The 25,936-nt window shown below is 42.9% G+C and overlaps 1 protein-coding gene and 1 long non-coding RNA gene across 12 annotated transcripts in view; one reads left to right on the top strand and one right to left on the bottom strand.

The window, feature by feature from the left end:
- AFDN (afadin, adherens junction formation factor) overlaps positions 1-25,936 on the top strand; it is a 508,028-nt gene that overhangs the window by 412,004 nt on the left and 70,088 nt on the right. For all 11 annotated transcript variants that reach the window (XM_040429419.1, XM_040429420.1, XM_040429421.1 and 8 more), the window contains one exon: positions 5,173-6,231. In XM_040429419.1, the coding sequence (XP_040285353.1) occupies positions 5,173-6,231 (1,059 nt within the window). The remainder of the gene's footprint in view (positions 1-5,172; positions 6,232-25,936) is intronic.
- On the bottom strand, positions 1,350-25,266 carry LOC120998661. Its single transcript, XR_005778453.1, has 3 exons — positions 25,256-25,266; positions 21,218-21,225; positions 1,350-1,465 (listed from the first exon to the last, which is right to left on the bottom strand). It is a non-coding gene; the product is annotated as an uncharacterized LOC120998661 (long non-coding RNA).

Below are 25,936 nucleotides of genomic sequence, written 5' to 3'. Positions count from 1 at the left end.
CAAACATTTTTTTTTTTTATCAAAGACATGTAGAACAATAAATGTAGAGAAAAACTTATATATAGATGTCGTTTAAAAAAAAATAAATACAACTGAAAGTGAAAAATGTCATTTTTTTGCAAAAATTTTGTTACATTTCGATTAATAACAAAAATAAGTAAAATTGTCAGCAGCAATGAAATACCACCAAATGAAAGCTCTATTAAGGCTCTTTCACACTTGCGTTGTTCTTTTCCGGCATAGAGATCCGTCGTCGGGGCTCTATGCCGGAAGAATCCTGATCAGGATTATCCCCATGCATTCTGAATGGAGTGAAATCCGTTCAGGATGCATCAGGATGTCTTCAGTTCCGGAACGGAACGTTTTTTGGCCGGAGAAAATACCGCAGCATGCTGCGCTTTTTGCTCCGGCCAAAAATCCGGAACACTTGCCGCAATGCCGGATGCGGAATTAATGCCCATTGAAAGGCATTGATCCGGATCCGGCCTTAACTAAACGTCGTTTCGGCGCATTGCCGGAGCCGACATTTAGCTTTTTCTGAATGGTTACCATGGCTGCTGGGACGCTAAAGTCCTGGCAGCCATGGTAAAGTGTAGCGGGGGAGCAGTATACTTACCGTCCGTGCGGCTCCCGGGGCGCTCCAGAGTGACGTCAGGGCGCCCCAAGCGCATGGATCATGTGATCGCATTGGACACATCATTCATGCGCATGGGGTGCTCTGACGTCATTCTGGAGCGCCCCGGGAGCCGCACGGACTGTAAGTATACCGCTCCCCGCTCCTACTATGGCAACCAGGACTTTAATAGCGTCCTGGGTGCCATAGAAACACTGAAAGCATTTTGAAGACGGTTCCGTCTTCAAATGCTTTCAGTACACTTGCGTTTTTCCGGATCCGGAGTGTAATTCCGGCAAGTGGAGTACATGCCGGATCCGGACAACGCAAGTGTGAAAGAGCCCTTAGTCAGAAGAAAAGGAGGTAAAATTCATTTAGGTGGTAAGTTGCATGACCGAGCAATAAACGGTGAAAGTAGTGTAGGTCAGAATTGTAAAAAGTGGCCTGGTCATTAAGGGTGTTTAAGCTAGGGGGGCTGAGGTGGTTAATATAAAAATAATTAATGTACTGGCTGACATATTTTTATGTTCCATAGTTGCACAATACAAAATTTTCATGAATGACAGACTAGTGTACCTAATGTGAATGTTCTGTCAGTCAGTCACTCAATGTTATATTGTAGTGCTGAACTTGATTGAACAACTTTTTCAACTGCGCCAAACTGACACAGATTAATAAACTGCAAACAAATCAGATGTGTGCAATGTGTTTTTACCACTAACAACAATCATTTACCCATATTAACAGTTTATAAGGCTGTAAAAAGACATCTGTCCGTCCAGTTCAGCCTGTTATCCTGCAGTTTGATCCAGAGCAAGGCAAAAAGATCCCTGTGAGGTAGAAGCAAATTTTCTCGACTCCAGTCAATCAATCAGAATAACTCCCTGGATCAACGACCCCTCTCTAATAGCTTATAGCCTGTAATATTTTTACACTCCAGAAATACATCCAGGCCACTCTTGAACTCTTTTAGTGAACTCACCATCATCACCTCATCAGGCAGAGAGTTCCATCTCACTATGTTACTGTCACTTTGTCATTACTAAAGCCATCTTGTCGTTAAATTGCTTAAAGGGGGTTGTATCCAGTCCTAGGAGACCTCGGAATGTCTTACACAACTTTTCATGGGCATTCTGAGCACTTTTGATTTAGGTTGAATCTATTTGTACCTGAATCAAAGTTGACTGATTTGTTCGTATTAGACCCGAAACTATTTTCTAGAAATTCAGTGAACTCTACTAAATAAATAAAAAGCAGAGCAGCACTCCAAATTGTAGTAGAAAAAGAGAATGTGTTTATTCACCCATAAGTGACGCAACGTTTCGGCTCCAACATGAGGCCTTTCTCAAGCAATTGGAACAATGCAAAATGAATATTATATATATATATATATATATATATATATATATATATATATATATGTATGTATGTAAAAAATAGTCAGCAGCACTCCAGGAGATTAAGGCAAACGGTGGTTTATTGGACCCAAAGTCAAGCGACGTTTCGACAGCTTGTTGCTGTCTTTGTCAAGCATAGTGCACATGTGACTAAAGCATAGTATAAATAGGGATGTCAATCCAAACCATATTGACATCAATCAAATACATTATAATATAAATAAATGTCTTACAAACTGAGGGTGATTACAAAGTATACATGTGTTAAAGTGCCAATGTCTGGCAAACATAATGCATAAACAATAATAAAACATAGATGAAGTGTATCCTATATATTGTGGGAGGAAGCATAATTGGTGCAGATGACAGTGTTAATGAGGTGAATTAAAAAACTCACTGTCCGGTGGGGAACTGTATGCTGCATGGATCGTATGCAGTGGCGTCCTGGTTCTCACACTGCGCATGCGCGAGAACGGCAAATCTCGCGGTAACTGCGGTGGTCAGAGGCCAAAAAACAGCCTATACCAAAATGGCCACAGCGGTCTCACATACAGAATGCGCATGTCCGGTAAGTGCTGGGTGCCGCCCAGCGATCACTACACTAGCGTAGTCATGGAGACAAATAGTAAACACTGACAATAGGTCATGCGATCAGAAAGGAGAATCGGCGATACTGTCCACGGGTCCACAAGATAAACTCAGTGAGATCACCGGGCAGACGCCGAACTATATTATGATCGCAATAGTATATAAAAAATAAAGGAGATGGTGTGTCATCCAATAGTGACGGATCAAAATGAGAGCCATCAGTATAGGAGGGAGAGATGAACGTCACCGGGTTATACCCACGGACTATCATCTAACCCTCGACGGGGGGCGCCACCATCTCACAGAAACGGAGAAATATATCATAAATATCAAAAATGTAAATATGTTAACTAGATGAGTGGACTTCCAATACTCAATGGACAACAATATACATAAGCAATATATAAAGAATAAATTGCATTATATGTGACAAAAATAGGCGGAACAGGAATGATCCATTGCAATAACGATATTTGACGTATCATACAGAACCCCAATCACGGCAGTGAAGTTGAAAAGAACCTAAAAACAAAAGAGAATATTTTAGCATATATCTCATAGAAAATTACTTGATTAAACATATATGTACATGTGCATTGGACCCACAGCAGGAAATCGGATTACAGCAATCACAAGACAGAGACACTAATTGTGAACAGTAAAATAACCGTCACACCCTAAAGTCCACATTAAGCCCATTGGGTCTCAACGTATTTAACGTGTAAATCCAATATAATTCTCGTTTTTTTAGGAGACCGACAAGCTCTCCTAAAAAAACGAGAATTATATTGGATTTACACGTTAAATACGTTGAGACCCAATGGGCTTAATGTGGACTTTAAGGTGTGACTGTTATTTTACTGTTCACAATTAGTGTCTCTGTCTTGTGATTGCTGTAATCCGATTTCCTGCTGTGGGTCCAATGCACATGTACATATACATATATGTTTAATCAAGTAATTTTCTATGAGATATATGCTAAAATATTCTCTTTTGTTTTTAGGTTCTTTTCAACTTCACTGCCGTGATTGGGGTTCTGTATGATACGTCATATATCGTTATTGCAATGGATCATTCCTGTTCCGCCTATTTTTGTCACATATAATGCAATTTATTCTTTATATATTGCTTATGTATATTGTTGTCCATTGAGTATTGGAAGTCCACTCATCTAGTTAACATATTTACATTTTTGATATTTATTATATATTTCTCAGTTTCTGTGAGATGGTGGCGCCCCCCGTCGAGGGTTAGATGATAGTCCGTGGGTATAACCCGGTGACGTTCATCTCTCCCTCCTATACTGATGGCTCTCATTTTGATCCGTCACTATTGGATGACACACCATCTCCTTTATTTTTTATATACTATTGCGATCATAATATAGTTCGGCGTCTGCCCGGTGATCTCACTGAGTTTATCTTGTGGACTCGTGGACAGTATCGCCGATTCTCCTTTCTGATCGCATGACCTATTGTCAGTGTTTACTTTTTGTCTCCATGACTACGCTAGTGTAGTGATCGCTGGGCGGCACCCAGCACTTACCGGACATGCGCATTCTGTATGTGAGACCGCTGTGGCCATTTTGGTATAGGCTGTTTTTTGGCCTCTGACCACCGCAGTTACCGCGAGATTTGCCGTTCTCGCGCATGCGCAGTGTGAGAACCGGGACGCCACTGCATACGATCCATGCAGCATACAGTTCCCCACCAGACAGTGAGTTTTTTAATTCACCTCATTAACACTGTCACCTGCACCATTTATGCTTCCTCCCACAATATATAGGATACACTTCATCTATGTTTTATTATTGTTTATGCATTATGTTTGCCAGACATTGGCACTTTAACACATATATACTTTGTAATCACCCTCAGTTTGTAAGACATTTATTTATATTATAATGTATTTGATTGATGTCAATATGGTTTGGATTGACATCCCTATTTATACTATGCTTTAGTCACATGTGCACTATGCTTGACAAAGACAGCAACAAGCTGTCGAAACGTCGCTTGACTTTGGGTCCAATAAACCACCGTTTGCCTTAATCTCCTGGAGTGCTGCTGGCTATTTTTTACTTCTAGCTCATTGGACCTAGGTGCGGGTTCACATTTCGCCGGACGTGCACCCCTTGTCTACACAGTGTGCTGCCTCCTCATTTTCTCAATTTTATTTATATATATAATATATATATATATATATATATATATATATATATATATATAGTGAAAGGAAGTGACATCATCAAATTAAAGTGCTTACAAATTAAACTGGCATTAACTCATGCTGGCGTGATGACATTATAAATACATCATTTCATCACAAAGCATGTGTAATTAATCCATAATACTATATAATAAATGATAAAATAAGTGTCTAAACAAAAATTTATTTTCAGCCCAGTATGAGTGAAATGCAGTGATAAAAGCCATAGCTTTTATGGGCTTAAACAGTTACATTACCTTTTAGAAATTTTAATAGTACCTGCTCTCTGGGACTCTGAATCTAACAATACTGTATTTTTGGTTTGCAGCTATAGTTCAATGTACTTTTCTGTTTTTAATTTAACAGCGAGTTGCACGTTCCCAAGAGGAGTTAGGAGATGAACTTGAATTTCAATCAGAACGTGGTCATATGGAGCCTGTGATACGTAAAGATTTGGAATTTTTAGAAGGAAAGATAGATAATAAAGATGCTTGGATGAGTCATACCTCTACTATGGAATCTAGTACATCCAGCCAAGAACATCTAAACAGTTCTCTGCAAACATATTCTTCCACCTCATCATTAAACAAAACTGGTCCTGGGCGTTGGAAAACTCCAGTTCCATCTCAGTCTGCTCCAGTTGCTGGTTCACAGCCTGTTAGAACAGATGTTACACTACCACCACCACCACCACCACCTCCTCATTATGGAAATGAATTTGAGAATTTTGAGGGTGTTCCTGTGCCACCACTATCACAAACTCAGGTGAGCTCTCAATTAAACTCACAAGCTGCTGCATTAGAGAGGAAAAAAAGAGAAGAACACCAGAGATGGTATGAGAAGGAAAAAGCCCGTCTTGAAGAAGAAAGAGAAAGGAAAAGACGAGAACAAGAGAGAAAACTTGGAAAAGTGCAGACCCAGCCTATCGCCCCGCCTCAGGGTGTTATTCCACAATCTTCAGTACCAGTACCACCTCCAAATATAACACACCCAAAACCAGAGAAACCTGCAATTTTTTCACGTCCTCAAGAAACCGTTATTCGGGAGTTGCAGCCTCAACAGCAGCCACGCACAATAGAAAGACGAGACCTTCAGTATATTACTATCAGCAAAGAGGAACTTTCTTCCACTGACAGCCTTTCTCCTGATCCATGGAAACGGGATGCCAAGGAGAAGTTGGAAAAGCAGCAACAAATGCACATTGTAGATATGCTCAGCAAGGAAATCAATGAGCTACAAAACAAATCAGAGCGTTCTGTTGAAGAGAATGATAGGCTACGCAAATTAATGCTAGAGTGGCAATTCCAGAAGAGGCTTCAAGAGTCCAAGCAGAAAGATGAGGATGATGACGAGGATGAAGATGATGATGATGATATGGACGCCATACTTGTTATGCAGCGCCTGGAAGCAGAAAGAAAAGCAAGGGTAATACCATTTATTTATTTATTTTTTATTATAGTAAAAATATCTTGGCAAATTCTGTGCTGATGTGTTCAAATTTTTAATATTCCGGAAAGATGTTTAAAATGTGTGTTTCTGTTGTCGATCAGAAGGCGCTCTGTTCCCAAGTTATGATTTTTTATAATTTTTTTTGCAAATTAGGCCTTTGGTGAAATGATGGCATCATTGCATTGCAGGCAGTTCTGTGTCCAACCACATCCCTTGCTGCTTTGCTACTGCTTGGCCCTGTCAATCAAAGCAGCCAGTGAGGTGGTTAGCCACTGAAAGAAGGGGAGCTTGGGTGCAACAGGAACAATGGTAACACCCTCATTTTACCAATGGTTTAATTTATATATTGAGCAAAATTATCATAACTCTGAGAACAAAACCTTAGATGAACAAAAGAGAAAGTGTTTTAATCAGGTGAACCACAGCTGTGTGTCTATGCAAACAGTTTGACAGTGATCGCTGGTGATGGATACCCTTTAACCACCTAACTGTTTTGCCCGAGTTCCGCTCGGGCAGTGGGAGAAGTAGCTAACTGGAGGGGGGAGAGCTGCTTTAGAGCTCTTGAATGGTAGCAGCTAGAAACATGCAAATTGGTCTGGTTTGAAAGCTGACATTCCAGGCTTTCATACAAGACCAAAATGTCAGCTAAAGTCCAAACAACCGAGGAGAAATCGGAGAAATCACTGTTTGAAATCAATTAGGGAATAATTGCAGTTAAAACCGCTTTTTACTTTCAGCTGCATTCACAGTATGCCAATTTCTATCAGTGATATCTTCCCCTGTACATTGAAATGTCAGCTTTCAAACAAGAACAGTTCCATGTTTCTAGCTGCTACCATTCAGTAGATAGCAGCATCTAAAGCAGCCCTCCCCCTCCAGTTAGCTACTTCTCCCACTGCTGGAGCTGACTGAGGCAAAACAGTTAGGTGGTTAAAGAAGATACAATTACTATTTGTTAATGATTTTAATTTACAGATTAGTAAATTAAAGTCATTGAATATCATTGTAGAATAATATGAAATATTGTGCTATAAACAAATTTATCAAGCACACTTAAGGTACAGTCAGTGATTGTACAGTAATCAGAATAAGTGTGTTCCACAAAGAATAAAAAACTGATAAGTAGATGTAGACCACAAAGTCTATGCTCAAAACAGAATGGCTTATGTTTGGGCATTTATAGAAAGATACCTTTATTGTAGTACACGTGTTTAAAGGGCATTTGTCAGCAGATTTGTAGCTATGAAACTGGGTGCTGAAGCCGTCTGTGTTGGTCCCATGTTATTATGTGCCCGCAATGCTGAGAAAAATGATGTTTTAATGTATGCAAATGAGCCTCTAAGAGCAATGGAGGCGTTGCTGTTTCACCTAGAGGTAGGCTTCAGTGAATCGAGCTTCGGATCATGGAGTTTCAGCCCAAGTCGCGCAACAATTCTGTGAATGAATTCGGTAATCACTTCTGCATCTTTTAACCCCTTAGGGACCAGGCCATTTTTTGCAAATCTGACCAGTGTCATTTTATGTGGTGATAACTTTAAAACGCTTAGACTTATCCAGGCCATTCTGAGATTTTTTCATCACATATAGTACTTCATGACAATGGTAAAATGGAGTCAAAAAAATTCTTTTTTATTTATAAAAAAAAAATGCCAAATTTACCAAAAATTTGGCAAAATTTGCAAATTTCCAAGTTTCAATCTCTCTACTTCTATTATACATAGTAATACCTGCAAAATAGTTATTACTTTACATTCCCCATATGTCTACTTCATGTTTAAATCATTTTGGGAATGACATTTTATTTTTTGGAGACATTTCAGAAATTTTCAAAAACCCACTTTTTAAGGACCAGTTCAGGTCTGAAGTCACTTTGTGAGGCTTACATAATAGAAATCACCCAAAAATGACCCCATTCTAGAAACTACACCCCTCAAGGTATTGAAAACAGATTTTACAAACGTTGTTAACCCTTTAGGTGTTCCACAAGAATTAATAGAAAATAGAGATAAAATTTCTAAATTTCACTTTTTTGGCAGATTTTCCATTTTAATATTTTTTTTCCAGTTACAAAGCAAGGGTTAACATTTATGGCCCTGAATCTGTAGTTTACAGAAACACCCCATATGTGGTTGTAAACTGCTGTACGGGCACACGGCAGGACGCAGAAGGAAAGGAATGCCATACGGTTTTTGGAAGGCAGATTTTGCTGGACTGTTTTTTTCCCCAGTCGTCTCCATGACACCAAGTCCTGAGAGATTGACTTCCTTCTGATTGGACAGGAAAAACACAGAGAGGTTAAAACCCCCACCCCCTCCTCACATCACCAGTGTTTTTCCTGTCCCATCAGGATAGGAAGCAGGAGAGGTGCACGGAGCTCGTTTGGGCTCACCTGGAGTTTTTTTTTTTTCATCTGGGCCGAGGTCGGATCTGCAGTGCAGCTCTCCCTCCTCCGTTTGGTTAGGCCTGGGCTCGGGCACATAGGTAGTGCCCCTGCGAAGATTCCCTCTGCGGCGGTCCCGGAGGGCTTGATGCAGAGGGAAGGAGGAACACGGCGGATCGGCACTGTGATGTGTCCCTTCCGGCCGGCAGGCTGATGACGTCAGACGCCGGGGGCGGAGCTAAGCGCGCTGACGTCATCAACATGCGCCACAGGTCCTGCAGCATGAGAAGCACATGGAGACACTATAAAAACGCTCAGGACCTGTGTAACGGCGCCCTGCATAGCGCGGCTCACATATTTTGGTGAAGCATCTCTGAAACGGTCGGGAGTCAAGATGAGCACCCCCCTCACGCCGGGCTCTGGAACCGAGCCTGCATCAAACCCTGGGACAGTGAGTAACCTGTTCTCAGGTACATGCTTTGTATGGTGGGTTCAGTCTGCTCATCCTTTCCTCCCTTACCATTTCAGGGAGAAAAGGATTCGGCTTCTGCAGCCAAAAAAACTAGAAAATGTGGTATTTGCTGCAAAAGATTGTCTAACACTGGATCCAAGCCCCTGTGTAAAGAATGTACTGCCAGTGTCATCAAGTCTGAGTCTTCTAGTCTAATTGAAGACATTAGAAAAGTGGTAAAAGAAGAGGTTCAGCTAGCCTTAACTACCAGAGAACCTACTCCCCCCAAAGTTCCCCCCACTCAGGACGCCCGTAGTGTTAAATCACTTATCCTGGATTCCGACTCTGAGGGGCTGGCGGTCTCAGACTCCGAATCTGTCCAAAAACACCCGGCATCTTCAGATGAAGAGGGCGAATATAAGCGCTTCTTGTTCAATCCTGAAGATATTGATGAACTTATCAGGGCCATCAGGGCCACCATTCAGATGGAGATGCCTAAAACCCCTAGGTCTACCCAGCAAGAAATTTTTGGGGGTCTAGGTGAAAGGAAGAAGGCCGTTTTTCCAGTCCCTGATAGTGTCCAAAAATTAATTAGGTCTGAATGGGAAAAACCGGATAAAGGATCCTTTATCCCAAGAGGAATTAAGAGGCGCTACCCCTTTAGCCAAGAGGACTGTACGGATTGGGAGACCATTCCCAAAGTAGACGCGCCAGTGGCCAAGGTAGCAAAACATACGGCCCTACCGTTTGAAGACTCAGCACAATTGAAAGATCCTCTAGACAGGAAAGCGGAGAGTCTCTTGCGAAAGACCTGGGAGACTACGGCGGCCCTTCTCAAGCCGGGCGTTGCCTCCACATGTGTGGCCAGAACACTGAACCTTTGGCTAGACCAGCTAGAGATACATCTGGTCAATAAGACACCAAGGGATCAAATTCTAGAGAGCTTGCCTCTATTAAAGATGGCAACCTCCTTTCTAGCAGACGCAGCTGCTGAATCAGTTAAACTGTCCGCCCGTACAGCTGTTCTCTCAAATACAGCGAGAAGGGCACTATGGCTTAAAGCGTGGTCAGGAGATATCACATCTAAAAATAAATTAATCGCACTCCCCTTCCACGGTCAGTACGTTTTCGGAGAAGATCTAGATAAAATCCTAGACAACGCGACAAATAAAAAAAGAGGGTTTCCAGAGGAAAGATATAAACAAAAAAGGCAGCCCTTTCGTGACCGATTTTTTCAACCCGAAAATAAAAAAGATAAAGGGAAGACTGGGAGGTGGAGCTATGCGAAGGGAGGCAGGGGGAGAAGCTTCCTCTTCAACCCAAATCGGGCCGAAGCCTCCTCATCCAACAACAAACAATGACGCCATACCAGTGGGGGGAAGACTCAGCTCCTTTCTAAGATCTTGGGAGCATGTAACAAACAGCCGGTGGATCTTAAGTATTATACAAGAGGGTTATCTGATAGATCTTCTCTCTTCCCCTCCACAGAAATATGTGATCACTACCCTTCCCCCATCTCAAACTGCGACCTTAAAAAACGACATAAAAAACCTATTAACCTTGGACGCCATAGAGCCCGTCCCGAAAAATCAGACAGGACTGGGATTCTATTCCCGCCTCTTCATTATAAAGAAACCAAACGGGAAATCCAGGGTAATTATAAATCTGAAACATCTAAACAAATACGTAAGATATCAAAAATTCAAAATGGAGACCCTGAAGTCAGCAGTGAAACTCTTAAAAAAGGATGCAGTGATGGCCACAATAGATTTAAGCGACGCCTATTATCACGTCCCAATTCACAGGTCATCAAGGGAATTCCTAAGGTTCGCAATAGAATTGGAGGGAAACATTCAGCATTTCCAGTTCAGGTGTCTCCCCTTCGGGATCTCTTCTGCCCCAAGGGTTTTCACCAAAATAATGGCGGAAGCCTTGACAACCTTGAGAGAAAAGGCAATTTGTGTGATCCCCTATCTGGACGACCTACTGGTAGTGGCGGACAACATAGAGACCATGGGAATCCATCTCGGGTTAGTCCTGGATCATCTACAGAGCCTAGGTTGGCTCATCAATTGGAAAAAATCGGATTTAATCCCATCCAAACGGAAAGTTTTTCTGGGCATTACTCTAGACACAGTCTCCCAAAGATCCTTTCTACCACCTCAAAAGATAGTAAAACTTCAGACAGCTTTGAGGAAGTTCAAGAAGGAGAAATTCTGTTCAATAAGACAGGCCATGAATGTACTAGGGAGTCTGTCCGCTTGCATTCCAGCAGTTGCCTGGGCACAGTTCCATCTAAGACCACTCCAGAAATTCATCTTAGACAAATGGAACAGATCGCAATTAACCCTAGAGAGGAAAATATTCTTAGATGCAGAGACCAAAAAATCACTAACTTGGTGGCTCAGCAATTCGAACCTAGAAAACGGGATTTTCTGGGCACAAGATCTCCCTCTAGTCATCACAACAGATGCCAGCCTCCACGGGTGGGGAGCGGTCGTCCAGGGGAACTCCTACCAGGGAACATGGGGGAATTACGTGAGCCAGCAATCCTCAAATTTCAAGGAGCTGAGGGCAGTGTGGGAAGCACTGAAACACACAAGTCAGCTGGCAAAGGGTCGTCACGTCCTAGTCTACTCGGACAACGCTACAGCCGTGGCCTTTATCCAACACCAGGGAGGCACAAGGCATCGCCTGCTACAGAACCTGGCAAACAAAATCTTTTCCTGGGCAGAAGGCAACATTCAATCTCTTTCAGCGGTTCATTTGAAGGGAGTTTTAAACATTCAGGCCGATTACCTAAGCCGGCACAGACTAGACCCAGGGGAATGGATGTTAGCTCCAGAAGCCTTCCATTTAATCACAAAGAAATGGGGCAGGCCGACGATAGACCTGTTTGCATCAAGGAGAAATCATCAGCTAAACCAGTTCTTCTCCCTCAACCCCAGGGATCATCCTCGGGCAGTAGACGCCCTCAACCAGAGTTGGACAACAAACTTAGTCTACGCCTTCCCCCCATTTCCGCTTATCCCCAGAGTGTTACAGAAGTTCCTAAAAGAAAAGTGTACACTAATCCTGATAACCCCCTTCTGGCCCAAGAGAAGTTGGTTCTCCCTCTTGAAAGCCCTCAGCGTGGAAGCTCCTCTCCTTCTACCTCAGAGGCCGGACCTTCTAAGTCAGGGGCCCATTTCTCACCCAGACCTGAAAATACTAAAGTTAACAGCCTGGATTCTGAAGAATCCAACTTATTAAACTTTGGTCTATCAAAAAAAGTAGTGAACACCTTACTCCTTAGCAGGAAACAGAGTACCAACGACAAGTACCAAAAAATATGGAAGAAATTTGCTGATTGGTCTGGGACCTCCTTCAACCAGTTTAGAGCCAACATCTCACTAATCCTGGATTTTCTTCAAGAAGGGCTAGATTTAGGTCTATCCCCCAATACCCTTAGGGTCCAGGTATCGGCTTTAGGAGCACTATATAATACCAAGCTAACGGAACATCCCTGGATATCCAGATTCCTTAAGGCAGCAGATAGGATCAGACGTACAATTAGAAACATGGTGCCACCATGGAACCTTAATACGGTACTAGGGGGTCTAACCTCCGATCCATTCGAACCTCTGGACTCTATCCACATCAGATGGCTTACCATTAAAACGATTTTTCTGGTGGCAATAACCTCAGCCAGAAGGGTCTGTGAGCTGCAGGCCTTGTCCATCCAAGAACCATTCCTTGCAATATTTGAGGACAAATTAATTTTCAAATTAGATCCGACTTTCCTCCCCAAGGTAGTCTCGACCTTCCATAGGTCTCAGGACATTGTTCTCCCCTCGTTCTGTGACGATCCGAAAAACGATCAAGAAATCACTTACCACACATTAGATGTCCGGAGAGCGGTCTTAAAGTACCTGGAAGCTACCAGCCTTTGGAGAAAAGACAAAAATCTGTTTGTCCAATTTTCAGGTCCTAACAAAGGGAAGAGAGCGGCAAAAAGTTCCATCTCCAGATGGATTAAGATGGCAATCTCCGAAGCATATAAAGCTCAGGGAAAAGACGTCCCTGCTTCCCTAAAAGCACATTCTACGAGAGGCATGGCTGCCTCCTGGGCGGAAAAAGCCTCAGCCTCCTTACAACAGATTTGCAGGGCAGCAACATGGAAAAGAGTTCATACTTTCACTAAGCACTACAGACTAGATGTAGCTGCTAATGACGACCTAAGATTTGGACGTAAGGTCCTGTCGGCAGTCGTCCCCCCCTAATTGTATCTTTGATATTGTCTCAGGACTTGGTGTCATGGAGACGACTGGGGAAAAGAGTATTACACTCACCGGTAATCCGGTTTCCTGGAAGTCTCCATGACACCACATATATCCCACCCTTTTTTTTCTGCTATTAGCTATTATCCTTTCATCCTGGGGTTCTTCGTTAAAATACACTGGTGATGTGAGGAGGGGGTGGGGGTTTTAACCTCTCTGTGTTTTTCCTGTCCAATCAGAAGGAAGTCAATCTCTCAGGACTTGGTGTCATGGAGACTTCCAGGAAACCGGATTACCGGTGAGTGTAATACTCTTTTTTACACCATGTCCCATTTGAAGCCCCCCTGATTCACCCCTAGAGTAGAAACTCCATAGAAGTGACCCCATTTTAGAAACTACGGCATAGGGTGGCAGTTTTGTTGGTACTATTTTAGGGTACATAGGATTTTTGTTTGCTCTATATTACACTTTTTGTGAGGCAAGGTAACAAAAAATGGCTGTTTTAGCACCGTTTTTATTTTTTGTTATTTACAACATTCATCTGACAGGTTAGATGATGTGGTATGTTTATAGAGCAGGTTGTCACGAATGTGACCATACCAAATATGACTTTTTTGGGTTGTTTGTTTCAGTTTTACATAACAACCTGCATTGTTGATCTTTAGTGTCTCCACATTCAAAGACATAGTTTTATTTATTTTTTGGGCGACTGTCTTGTGTAGGGGCTAATTTTTTGGGGGATGAGAACTGTTTGGCACTATTTTGGGGTGCGTATGACTATTTGATTGCTTGCTATTACGCCTTTTGTGATGTAAGGTGGCAAAAAATTGCTTTTTTTACACAGTATTTTTTTTTAAATCTTTTTTTTACGGTGTTTACCTGAGGGGGTTAGATCATGTGATATTTTTATAGAGCATGTTGTTACGGATGCGGCGATAACTAATGTGTACTTTTTTTTAAATTTGTTTTAGTGTCTCCATATTCTGAGCCAGAGTTTTAAATTATTTGGGCGATTGGCTTAGGTTAGGGCTATTTTTTTGCGTGATGAGGTGACTGTTTGGTACTATTTTGGTGGGCATACGCCTTTTTGATCGCTTGTTGTAATTTTAGTTTTGTAAGGTGACAAAAAAAGGGTTTATTTAGCACAGTTTTTATTTTTTTACAGTGTTAATCTGAGGGATTAGATCATGTGATATGTTTATAGAGCCGGTCGATACGGACGCGGCGATACCTAATGTCTCCTTTTTTTTCCTATTTTTTTCCTAACTTTTTTTTAACTTTATTTGGCAGCTTCCTGCCTGTGAGATCCAGGGGGCTGGCTCTCACAGGCTCTTCACCGGAAGGCATCGCGCTGCCTTCCATGCTATCGGGTCCCCATTACAGCAGCACGGGGACCCTCCCAGGAACTACCCGTAAACGCCGCAAACCGCAGGTCTGAATTGTCCCAGGGTGCCTGCTGTGGAGCGGCGGTGATCGGAACTACACATGACGTATCGGTACGTCATGTGTTCTTAAGTATCGGGACATCATGACGTACCGATACGTCATGTGTCCCCAAAAGGTTAAATGAGTAATCCGAAGTAGGGTTCGTGACTTTTTGCATTTTTACACCATTCACTCCAGTTTTGTAATATGGGTGGAAAATTTGGTGTGGTTCGCTATGTTAATGAGTTTCACTCCAAATGTATCATTGCGACTTTTTAAAAAAAAAGTCGCAATCTCGCTGCAGGAGGAGGGTGGAGTAGGAAAACTGCAGAAGCATCTCTAGACAGAAGTGTTTGATAAATGTTGCTCCAACGCAGACTCAAGCAAAACGGACTTCAAATATTCTCCTCATGATAAATTCTCTCCATATCGTATGAAGAAATCAACTTTGGATCTGTGATCTGAATCTTGATTCGCTCAAGCCTACCGTACATAGTTAAAATGTATCGCCTGAAGTCGCATGAGACTGGTGAATTACTACGTTATTCCTATCTGCGTCTTAAAAATATTTTTAAAATAGGAATCCGAAGTGGGCTTCGGTACAGAGATACTGGCTAGTACCAAAGCCAATTTGAATTCCTATTTTAAAATGACGCAGACAGGAATACCGTAGTAATGTGACAAAAATATTGCATTTTTATTACAGTGTTCACATGATGGGTTAGGTCATGTGATATTTTTATAGAACTGGTTGTTACGGACGTGGTGATAGCTAATATGTTTTATTTATTTCACTTTAACACAAAAATTGCATTTTTGGAACAAAAAATTATGTTTTAATGTCTCAATGTTCTGTGATCTATAGTATAATTTTTTTGAGCGATTTTCTTATTTAGGGTCTCATTTTTTGCGGGTTAAGGTGACTATTTTATTGGTACCATTTTGTTTGACAAACACCTTTTTGATCACTTGGTGTTGCACTTTTTGTGATATAAGGTGACATGGCTTGTTTTGATATTTTTTATTTACGCGGACGCGGCAATACTAAATGTCTATTTATTTTATTTTTTTTCATTTCTATTTTTACATTGATTACTTAATTAAGGATTTTTTATTTATTTTTTACATGTGAAACCTTTTTTAATTTTTTTTATAAAAAAAATATAAAATATATTTTACACTATGCGTCCCCCATAAGGTCATTCAAGACCTCTGGGGGACATTTAACTTTTTTTTTTTTTTTTTCTTCTCACTATTGATTTCTCCTGTAACTGGGGCTGACATAGTAGCCCCAGTTACAGTGGAACTACAACCCCCAGAGAGGCTGTTAAGCAGAATACTGTGCTGTACAGCTTAAGTGCAGGGTTTAACGATGTCTGTGGAACACCCGACAGCTCCTGCACTCTCCCGACCCCGGCGGTCACATGACCACCGGGCCGGGACAGGAAGCGCATAGCTGCAAAAGTTAGTTTGGTAGTTCAACAAATAAAAAAGTTAGAAGTGTTTCAACAATGTGAGCTAAATCACAAAAAAAGTGACTGGTCATTAAGGCCTTTTCTGGCCTGGTCATTAAAAGGTTAACCAATAAGTGCTTTCCCCGCTAGTAAGGCCTCATACACATGACCGTACTGTGTTTTGCAGTCTGCAAAACACTGTTACCAGCCATGTGTGTGAAACATTTTGAGGAACGGAGCAACCAATGCGGACAACGCATGGAGTGCTGTCCGCATCTTTTGTAGTCCCATTGAAGTGAATAGGTCCACAAAAAATGTGGCTTTTATGCGGACCAAAACAACGGTTGTGTGGATGAGCCCTCAGAGAAAAGTGCTTACTGATTATTGCATGGCGCCTGTAACTCGGGGTGCAGGAGGCAGAAAGAACCAGTGAGCGCTGTCCTCTGCAATGAAGGAAAGTGCTTACTGGTTATTGCAGGGCGCCTATAACTGGGGGCAAAAAGCGGTAAGAACCAATGAGTGCCATCCTATGCATTGAAGGAAAGCATGTACTGGTTATTGCAGGGCACCTACAGCATATCTGACGGTGCAGGAGGAGGTAATTGCCAGTGAGTGCCATCCTCTGCAGTGAAGGAAAGAGCTTACTGGTTATTCAGGGGTGTGGAAATTTTTTAAAAAACTACTTGTCCAAGGACTAAAGTGGGGGCTCGATCTACTTGTCCCTCATGACGATCTACTTGTCCTGATACAAAAAATAATTTTAAATCAAAACCATATTTCAATGCACCGCCACGCTTCCTTATGCAGGGAGGTGGCTGGCTTGCGTGGTGTGAAATGACTCTAAGGCTTCTTTCACACGAGCGTTTCCGGATAAGGTCCGGATGCGTCCTGGTGCATTGCGGCAAACCCGCAAGTAAAATAGGGCTGGGGGGGTTAAAAAATTTTTTTACTCACCTTAATCCACTTGTTCGCGCAGCCGACATCTCTTCTGTCTTGTTCTGTGAGGAATAGGACCTTTGATGACGTCACTACGCTCATCACATGTTCCGTCACATGATCTTTTACCATGGTGATGGATCATGTGACGGACCATGTGATAAACGGAGTGACGTCATCAAAGGTCCTATTCCTCACAAAAGAAGACAGAAGGAGATGCCGGGCTGCGCGATCAAGTGGACTAAGGCGAGTTAAATTATTTAAAAAAAAACATTTAACCCCTCCAGCCCTATTTTACTATGCATTCTGCATTCAGAATGCTATTATTTTCCCTTATAACCATGTTATAAGGGAAAATAATAAAGATCGGGTCTCCATCCCGATCGTATCCTAGCAACCGTGCGTGAAAATCGCACCGCATCCGCCCTTGCTTGCGGATGATTGAGATTTTCACGCAGCCCCATTCACTTCTGTGGGGCCTGCGTTGCGTGAAAAACGCACAAAATAGAACATGCTGCGATTTTCACGCAACGCACAAGTGATGCGTGAAAATCACCGCTCATGTGCACAGCCCCATAGAAATTAATGGGTCCGGATTCAGTGCGGGTGCAGTGCGTTCAACTCACGCATTGCACCCGCGCGGAAAACTCGCCCGTGTGAAAGGGGCCTAAGTTTAGTCCTCGTTCACACCAGATGATTCTGTCCAGAATGCACTACATCGCGGCCGGCTCACTATGTTGTGGGGCAGGAGGGGTCGTGACGATCCATTGAAGTGAATGGCACCGGTCCGTAGCCACAGCCGCAGGATGTGCCTTGTGATCCTGTGCAGCCGATCGCATTGCAGGCGTTGGGCATGGTTATGGTGCCAATCACTTCAACAGACCACTACGCCCCCTCCGGCCCCACAATATAGTTAGCCGGCCGCAATGAGGTGCAGTGCATTCTGGACAGAATCAGGCCGGAATGCACTGCCTGGTGTGAACGAGGCCTTAGGCTAGGTCTACACTACAACATTTGTTGCGTGACAATTTTTATAATGATAGTCTATAGTGTCGCAGTGCAACATGCCACATGCTGCCACTGCGACGCGACAGTCGCAGAAAAATCCATCTCGAATGGATTTTCTGCGACTGTAGCAGTCGCAGCATGTCGCATGTTGCAGTGCGACACCATAGACTATCATTATAAAAATTGTCGCGCCACATTGGTGCGACAAATTGTCGCGCAACAAATGTCGTCGTGTAGACCTAGCCTTAATGTGATCACACCAATTAGTTTAGTGCACACTCTTGCTCTTAGCACATGACAACCTCTACATCTAAGTGGTTTAGGCAAATTAGCTGCTGATGTGGCATGGAAAGGAACCCCCCTCACCTTCCCAGTTTGACAACACCTGCAGAAAGGGGGTCCTCTGAGGGATGCTGGCAGAGTTGAAAGTTCTATCAATGCCCCTGGCTCTGTAAAGGCTCTGTACTACTCCTCTCCCCGAGCCGGACAGAACCTTTCATTGCTCCACCGCTCCAGATCTGTCATTTTCTCTTCCCCACGCTGTCACTACACCAGGCCCCCCCCCCCCCCCCCCTGCTCTGTCACCGCGGCTGCGTCACTGCTCTACGCCCAATGTTCGGTCACCGTCGATCCACTGTGTCCACTGCTCCGGTAAACAAAGCCTTCTCAGCCCTGCTATTTGCCCTTGCCCGCAGCAGGGCCAAGCTACTGAACAAACTACCTGCCCGGCGCCCGGAACTGCATGTCCCGGGCGTCGGGCGATATGATTTCCACACCCCTGTTATTGCAGGGCACCTACAGTATATCTGGGGGTGCAGGAGGCGGTAAGAACCAGTGAGGGCCATCCTCTGCAGTGAAGGAAAGCGATCATTTGTGAATAGGAGGGAGGCAGGAAATGTCGCCACTGGGTTTCCCAGTTAATATGATTTTTAACAAATTCCTGTAACATGGCCTCTGAAACAGAAGATTCATACTTTCCTGCTCCATGCTGCTCTGTCTTCCGGGGCACCTCTCCAGCAAATAACTGAAACGCAGTAAAACGCCTGCTTGTGAGTATGCCCATAGCCAGCCAGATGTAATCAGCGCCCGGATCGGAAAATGGGGACGGTAGATGACAAGGAGCAGGAGAGTATGAATCTCCTGTTTCAGGGACGTGCTGCAGAAACATGTTAAAAATCATTTTTACTGTCTGGTTGACAGTTTACTGGAAGGGGCTGGAGAAGATCCAGCGGTCATGGTCCATATCGGAACCAATGACAAAGTTAGAGGTAGGTGGAGCGTCCGAAAAATGATTTTAGGGATTTAGGTCAAAAGCTTAGGGCAAGGACCTCAAAGGTAGTATTTTCCTAAATACTACCAGTACCACAAGCCACACAAGAAAGGCAGCGGGAGATTAGGGAGGTTAACAAGTGGCTGAAGAACTGGTGTAGGAAGAGGAGGAGTTTGGGTTCCTGGAGAACTGGGCCGACTTCTCTGTTGGCTACATACTCTATCGTAGGGAAGGGGCAGCTGTGTTTGGGGAGAAGATGGCTAGAAGGTTGGAGAAGTGTTTAAACTAGGGACTGGGGAGGGCAATTACGTTATAGGATGGGAAGATGGTGCAGATAGACTGGGGGCAAGGTAATTGAACTGGGGGAGGAATGGAAAGAGGGACTAGAACAGCTCAGAAGGAAAAGTGTAGGGTAAAAAATATACATAAACCTCTTAAATGTATGTATACTAATGCCTGAAGCCTGACTAATAAAACTGGGGAACTGGAATTAGTGATGTGAGGAGGACTATGATATAGTGGGAATAACTGAGACATGGCTGGATGATGGCTGTGACTGGGCAGTTAATGTACAGGGTTACAGTCTGTTTAGAAAGGATTGCCAAAACCGGAGGGGGGAGGGGTCTGCCTTTATGTAAAGTCCTGTCTAAAGCCCACAGTCTGAAAAGATATAAGTGAGGGACATGAAAATGTGGAGTCACAGTGGTTTGAAATACATGGAGGCAAAAACAAGAATAAATTACTAATAGGAGTTTATTATAAACCACCTAATATACCAGAGTCCACAGAAAATCTACTACTAAACGAGATGGACGAGACTGCAAATCATGATGAGGTGGTTATTATGGGGGACTTCAACTACCCAGATATAGACTGGGAAACTGAAACCTGTATATCTCATAAAGGAAACAGGTTCTTGGCAATAACCAAAGACAATTACCTTTCCCAACTGGTTCAGGACCCGACTAGAAGGAAAGCCATACTGGACTTAGTATTAACCAATACACCTTACAGAACAACAGATGTGCAGGTTGGAGGACACCTGGGAAATGGTGACCATAAAGTAATAACCTTCAAATTATCATTTCTTCAGGGAGGAACAAAAATACCAGATTTCAAAAAATCTATATTTAGCCAACTATAGGCCTAACTAACTGGGACGAAGTCCTCAAAAATAAAAATACAGCCACAAAATAGGATATTTTTAAAGGCCTCCTAAAATCTTATTGTGAGAGGTACATACCTTATGGGAATAAAAGGTTAAGGAACCAGAAAAAAATTATGTAGATAAATAGAACTGTAAAGAAAGCAATAAATGGAAAAAAAAGAAAGCATTTAAATTACTAGAACGGGAGGGTTGCGAGGAAGCACTGAAAAACTATGAGGAAAAAAATTGAATATGTAAAAGAAAAATAAAAGCAGCCAAACTAGAGACTGAGAGATTAATGCCAAAGAGAGCAAAACTAACCCTAAAATGTTTTTCAATTATATAAATGGAAAAAAATGTAAATCTGAAGGTGTCTGCCCTCTACAGAGTAATGAGGGGGGAGTTGCAGAGAGTGATGAGGAGAAAGCAAAGCTATTAAATATTTTTTTCTCCACTGTATTCATTGAAGAAAATAAACTGTCAGATGAAATGCAGAATGTAAAAGTAAATTCCCCATTAAAAGTGCCCTGTCTGACCCAGGAAGAAGTACAGCGGTTTCATAAAAAAATCGCCAGGACCAGATGGCATACACCCCCGTATCCTAAGAGAATTAAGTAATGTCATAGCCAGACCCTTATTTCTGTTATTTAATGACTGTATACTGACAGGGAGTGTTCCACAGGATTGGCGCATAGCAAATGTAGTGCCAATATTCAAAAAGGGTCCAAAAACAGAACCTGGAAACTATAGGCCGGTAAGTTTAACATCTGTCGTGGGTGAACTGTTTGAAGGTTTTCTAAGAGATGCTATCTTGGAGTGCCTCAGGCCCTCAGTGAAAATTAGCAAATAACGCCATATCAGCATGGCTTCATGAGGGACATTGGTCATGTCAAACTAATTTAATCAGTTTCTATGAGGAGGCAAGTTCTAGACTTGACAGCAGCGAATCAATGGATGTCGTATATCTGGACTTCTCCAATGGATTTGACACTATACCGCATAAAAGGTTAGTATATAAAATGAGAATGCTTGGACTGGGAGAATATGTCTGTATATGGGTAAGTAACTGGCTCAGTGATAGAAAACAGAGGGTGGTTATTAACGGTACACACTCAGATTGGGTCACTGTCACTAGTGGAGTACCTCAGGTGTCAGTATTGTGCCCTATTCTCTGCAATATATTTATTAGTGATCTTGAAGAAGGCTTGCACAGTAAAATATAAATTTTTGCAGATTACACTAAACTGTGTAAAGTAATTGACACAGAAGAGGACAGTATACTGCTACAGATGGATCTGGATAGATCGGAGGCTTGGGCAGAGAAGTGGTAGATGAGGTTTAACACTGACAAATGTAAGGTTATGCACATGGGAAGGAATAATGCAAGTCACCCGTACATACTAAATGGTAAAACACTGTGTAACACTGACCTGGAGAAGAACCTAGGAACTTTAGTGAACAGCAAACTAAGCTGTAAAAACCAGTGTCAGGCAGCTGCAGCCAAGGCCAATAAGATAATGGGTTGCATTAAAAGGGGCACAGATGCCCGTGATGAGAACATAGTCCTTCCACTTTAAAAATCACTAGTCAGACCACTCGTGTAGTACTGTGTACAGTTCTGGGCTCTTGTGAACAAGGCAGACATAGCGGAGCTGGTTACTCGATCAGTGGGGGGGGGGGCAGGACTCCACACTGAACGCAGGATGGAAGGGGAACAGTAACTGGGCCTTGAAACTAGGGAAGAAACAGGTCACTTCCTAGACAACCCTAATCTAGGCCCTGATTTCCCTATAAGGACCTGGAATAAGTACAGAACCAGAGACAACCCATTCCTCCCAAGATGGACGAATGGAAGTCTGTCTCAGGCCCAGATACAACAACAGGGAATATAACAAATACAAACAAACGCAACACTTAACTTCTGTAGAAATGGAAGAACAGGATCACCAGAGAGGATCTCACACTAGCTCAACCAAACCCAAATGAAGCTATCAACTGCATAGTCAGAAGGGTGGGTTCAGACTATAAAGATTAAAAGTGATGACCACTGAGCAACAGCTGAGAAAATGGAAGTGGTCATTAAACCTATCAACACTGAATCAAGAGAAATCAAGGAGGTTGTTGGATTCCTCCACGCTCAGCCAATCTCCTTGATTTCCTGACATCAGTTACCTGAGGGACCGTGACAGCTGGAAGGGTACAGAGGAGGGCAACTAAAGTAATAACTGGAATGGGTGGACTACAGTACCCTGGAAGATTATGAACGTTAGGGTTATTCACTTTAGAAAATTGATGACTCAGGGGAGATCTAATTACTATGTATAAATATATCAGGGGTCAGTACAGATATCTTTCCATTTATCCCCAGGACTGTGACGAGGGGACATCCTCTGTGTCTGGAGGAAAGAAGGTTTGTACACAAACATAGAAGAGGATTCTTTAGGCTCAATTCACACCTGAGCGTTTTACAGCGCGTTCCTACGCGCTGTAAAACGCTCAACAAGGAGAAACCAATGCTTCCCTATGGGAATGGTTCTCACCTGGGCGTTTTACAGCGCGTACGATCGCGCTGTAAAACGCCCGACGCTCACACAAGTTCTGTAGCGTTTTTTTGGGCGCTTGTCGCGCGTTCCCGTACTATAGACTTTCGGGAACGCGCGACACTGTGTGCACGCTTGTCTCTGTATGCGCGCTTGTAAACGTCCGTACAATCGCGCATACAGAGCGCTCCTTTCAGAACGCTCAGGTGTGAATTGAGCCTTACGGTAAGAGCAGTGAGACTATGGAACTCTCTGCCTGGGGAGGTGGTGATGGGGAGTTCAATAAAGGAATTCAAGAGGGGCCTGGATGTATTTCTGGAGTGTAATAATATTGCAGGCTATAGCTACTAGAGAGGGGTCGTTGATCTAGGGAGTTATTCTGATTGGAGTCGGGAAGGAATTTTTTTTCTACTTAAGTGAGGAAAATTGGCTTCTACCTCACAGGGTTTTACTTTGCCTTTCTCTGGATCAACTTGCAGGATAACAGGTTAAACTGGATGGACAAATGTCTTTTTTTGGCCTTATATACTATGTTACTAGAAAATCTCTTAAGTTCCTATTACACTGCATGATATTCTGGACAATTATTGTAAACAAGTGTATAGGAGCCCTTATTCCTGCTATCTGGCCAGTATACTCATGCTGTCAATCGGCTGATAAACAAGGAATCCCTCGTTTGTCGGCTGATTTGCTTATTTTATCAGGATGAAATATGTACGATTATCGGCAGCACATTCGCCATGTAATCACATGTGTGCTACTGATAGAGGGAACGGTGGGAGGAAAGGTATTGATCATTCCTCCCCATTCACTTTCCATCGGCCTGTGTAAGTTTTATTTTTATTTATTTTTTATTTATTTTTTTATATTGCAGCTCCTTGAAATGCAAGTGCAATGTGACAATGTAGCCCCCAGACCTAAAAAGGTTGTGCACCCCTGCCCTAAAGGCTTATATATTAAAACTTCATATTTCTCAGCAATGCAGTCACAATTGCACATGGGACAAGCACAGATGCCAAGTTCAAATGCAACAAGTCAGCCAGTTTCATAGGTACAAATCTGCTGACAGATGCCCTTTACACTGAACCAACTGTGAGTTCCTGAATAAGTCTCTGAACGTACTTATACTGTGCTTTATCCAAGAGGTCACTGTCTAACACAGCAGTGGACATTGTGTGTAGTGGCACCTCTAGTATTGAGGGTAATTCCTAAGGAGAGGAAAGTTGAAGTAGCCAACGTCAGATGAGCAATGAGCCTTTCATACTTTGTACACTGGTATAGCAGGATTCTGAATTGTCCAGTTCAGAGATAAAAAAAAAAGGAAAATACAACAGAAGGTAGTAATGTCCAATATGCATACAGTATAGAAAACAGTCGAAAACGTTTGTGCTCACCTGGCATTGTGCCACAAATTTGCTCATCTTGATATAGTGCAAGGTAGTCACTAGGACTGTGTTGAAGATCTGCAATCCTGGTTGTTGGCAGTGGGGTCACTCCTCCCTTAACCGCATCCAGACAATTACTGATGGGAACCGTCCGTCATTGTACTGAGGTTGGGGGGGGGGGGGGTTCAGTGAGCCTTATCAGACTTATCTCCTTGCAGCACTGGTGCCAGCCCAGAGGTGGCAAACTGCTGAAATCAGTGGGCCTTCAGTGAGGGCAGCACTGTACAGGTGGCAGGTTCCCTTTTACATGGGCACTGTACTTTTACATAATTTTACTGCATTTAAAAGGATAACTGTCACATATATTTTTTTATTTGCTAGTTTATTAGAGCTAGGCATGTATACCTGAGTTAGTCAGATCAGTTATTGCCAAAAGATCTGTAATTACCTTATAATAACAGCTTTCACTAATGTCTCCTGTCCCTTTCCACTTCTCCCTTAAAAGACCGTTGCTATGGCTCATCTGTCTCCGGCTAGGAAGACAGAGGGGCGGTCCTTCACACTGCATGCCTGCATTAGGCTTCAGAGTGAGGAGGCGTGTCTCTCAGTAATTTAATCTGATTGGCTGGCAGAACGCTGCTGGCTACAGCAAGTTTGTATGTGACCTGAGGGAATGCAGTTTTGGCCTCAGAGAACTGGCAGAGGAGCCATCTTGAGAAGATCCTCATAATGTAGGTTTCAAAACTAAGGGGAAAACTCAAGGAAAACAGTGGTAAGTGACAAAACTAAAGATTGCTTTATACATAATGCTGCTGCAGCAGTAACCTATGCTAATTATTTATTTATTTTTATGAAAATTTGACAGTTATCCTTTAACAGAGAATGGTCTCATTAGCAAATCTGTCTGCTTACCGCTGAAAACATGCTCTAAAGTTTCTCTAGTAGCAGAGATGTAAGATGAAGTTGGGGTAGTGGGAGCATGTCATGTATTAGCACAGGGATCAGCAACGTTTGGCACTCCAGCTATGGTGAAACTATGACTCCCAGCATGCACGCTTGCTAGGCTGTTCTCAGAAGTTACATAAAAGCAAATGGAGTGCCTCTTGACAGCTGTAGATCAGTCGAGTATACTTTCTGTAACTTCTAACTGAAATCATTAGGCCTCTTTCACATGAGCAAGTTTTCTGCGCAGGTGCAATGCGTAATGTGAACTCATAGCACCCGCACTGAATCCTGACCCATTAATTTCAATGGGTCTGTGTACATGAGCATTTTTTTTCATGCATCAGTTCTGCGTTGTGTGAATATCGCAGCATGTTCTATATTCTGTGTTTTTCACACAGCCCTGGCCCCATAGAAGTGAATGGGGCTTAAGTGAAAAACGCATTGCATCCGCAAGCAAGTGTGGATGCAGTGCGTTTTTCAC

The sequence above is a fragment of the Bufo bufo genome, chromosome 4, assembly GCF_905171765.1.
Source record: "Bufo bufo chromosome 4, aBufBuf1.1, whole genome shotgun sequence".
Classification (NCBI taxonomy): domain Eukaryota; kingdom Metazoa; phylum Chordata; class Amphibia; order Anura; family Bufonidae; genus Bufo; species Bufo bufo.
The sequence above is the reverse complement of the archived record's forward strand: the minus strand, read 5'-3'. Positions and strand labels throughout refer to the sequence as shown.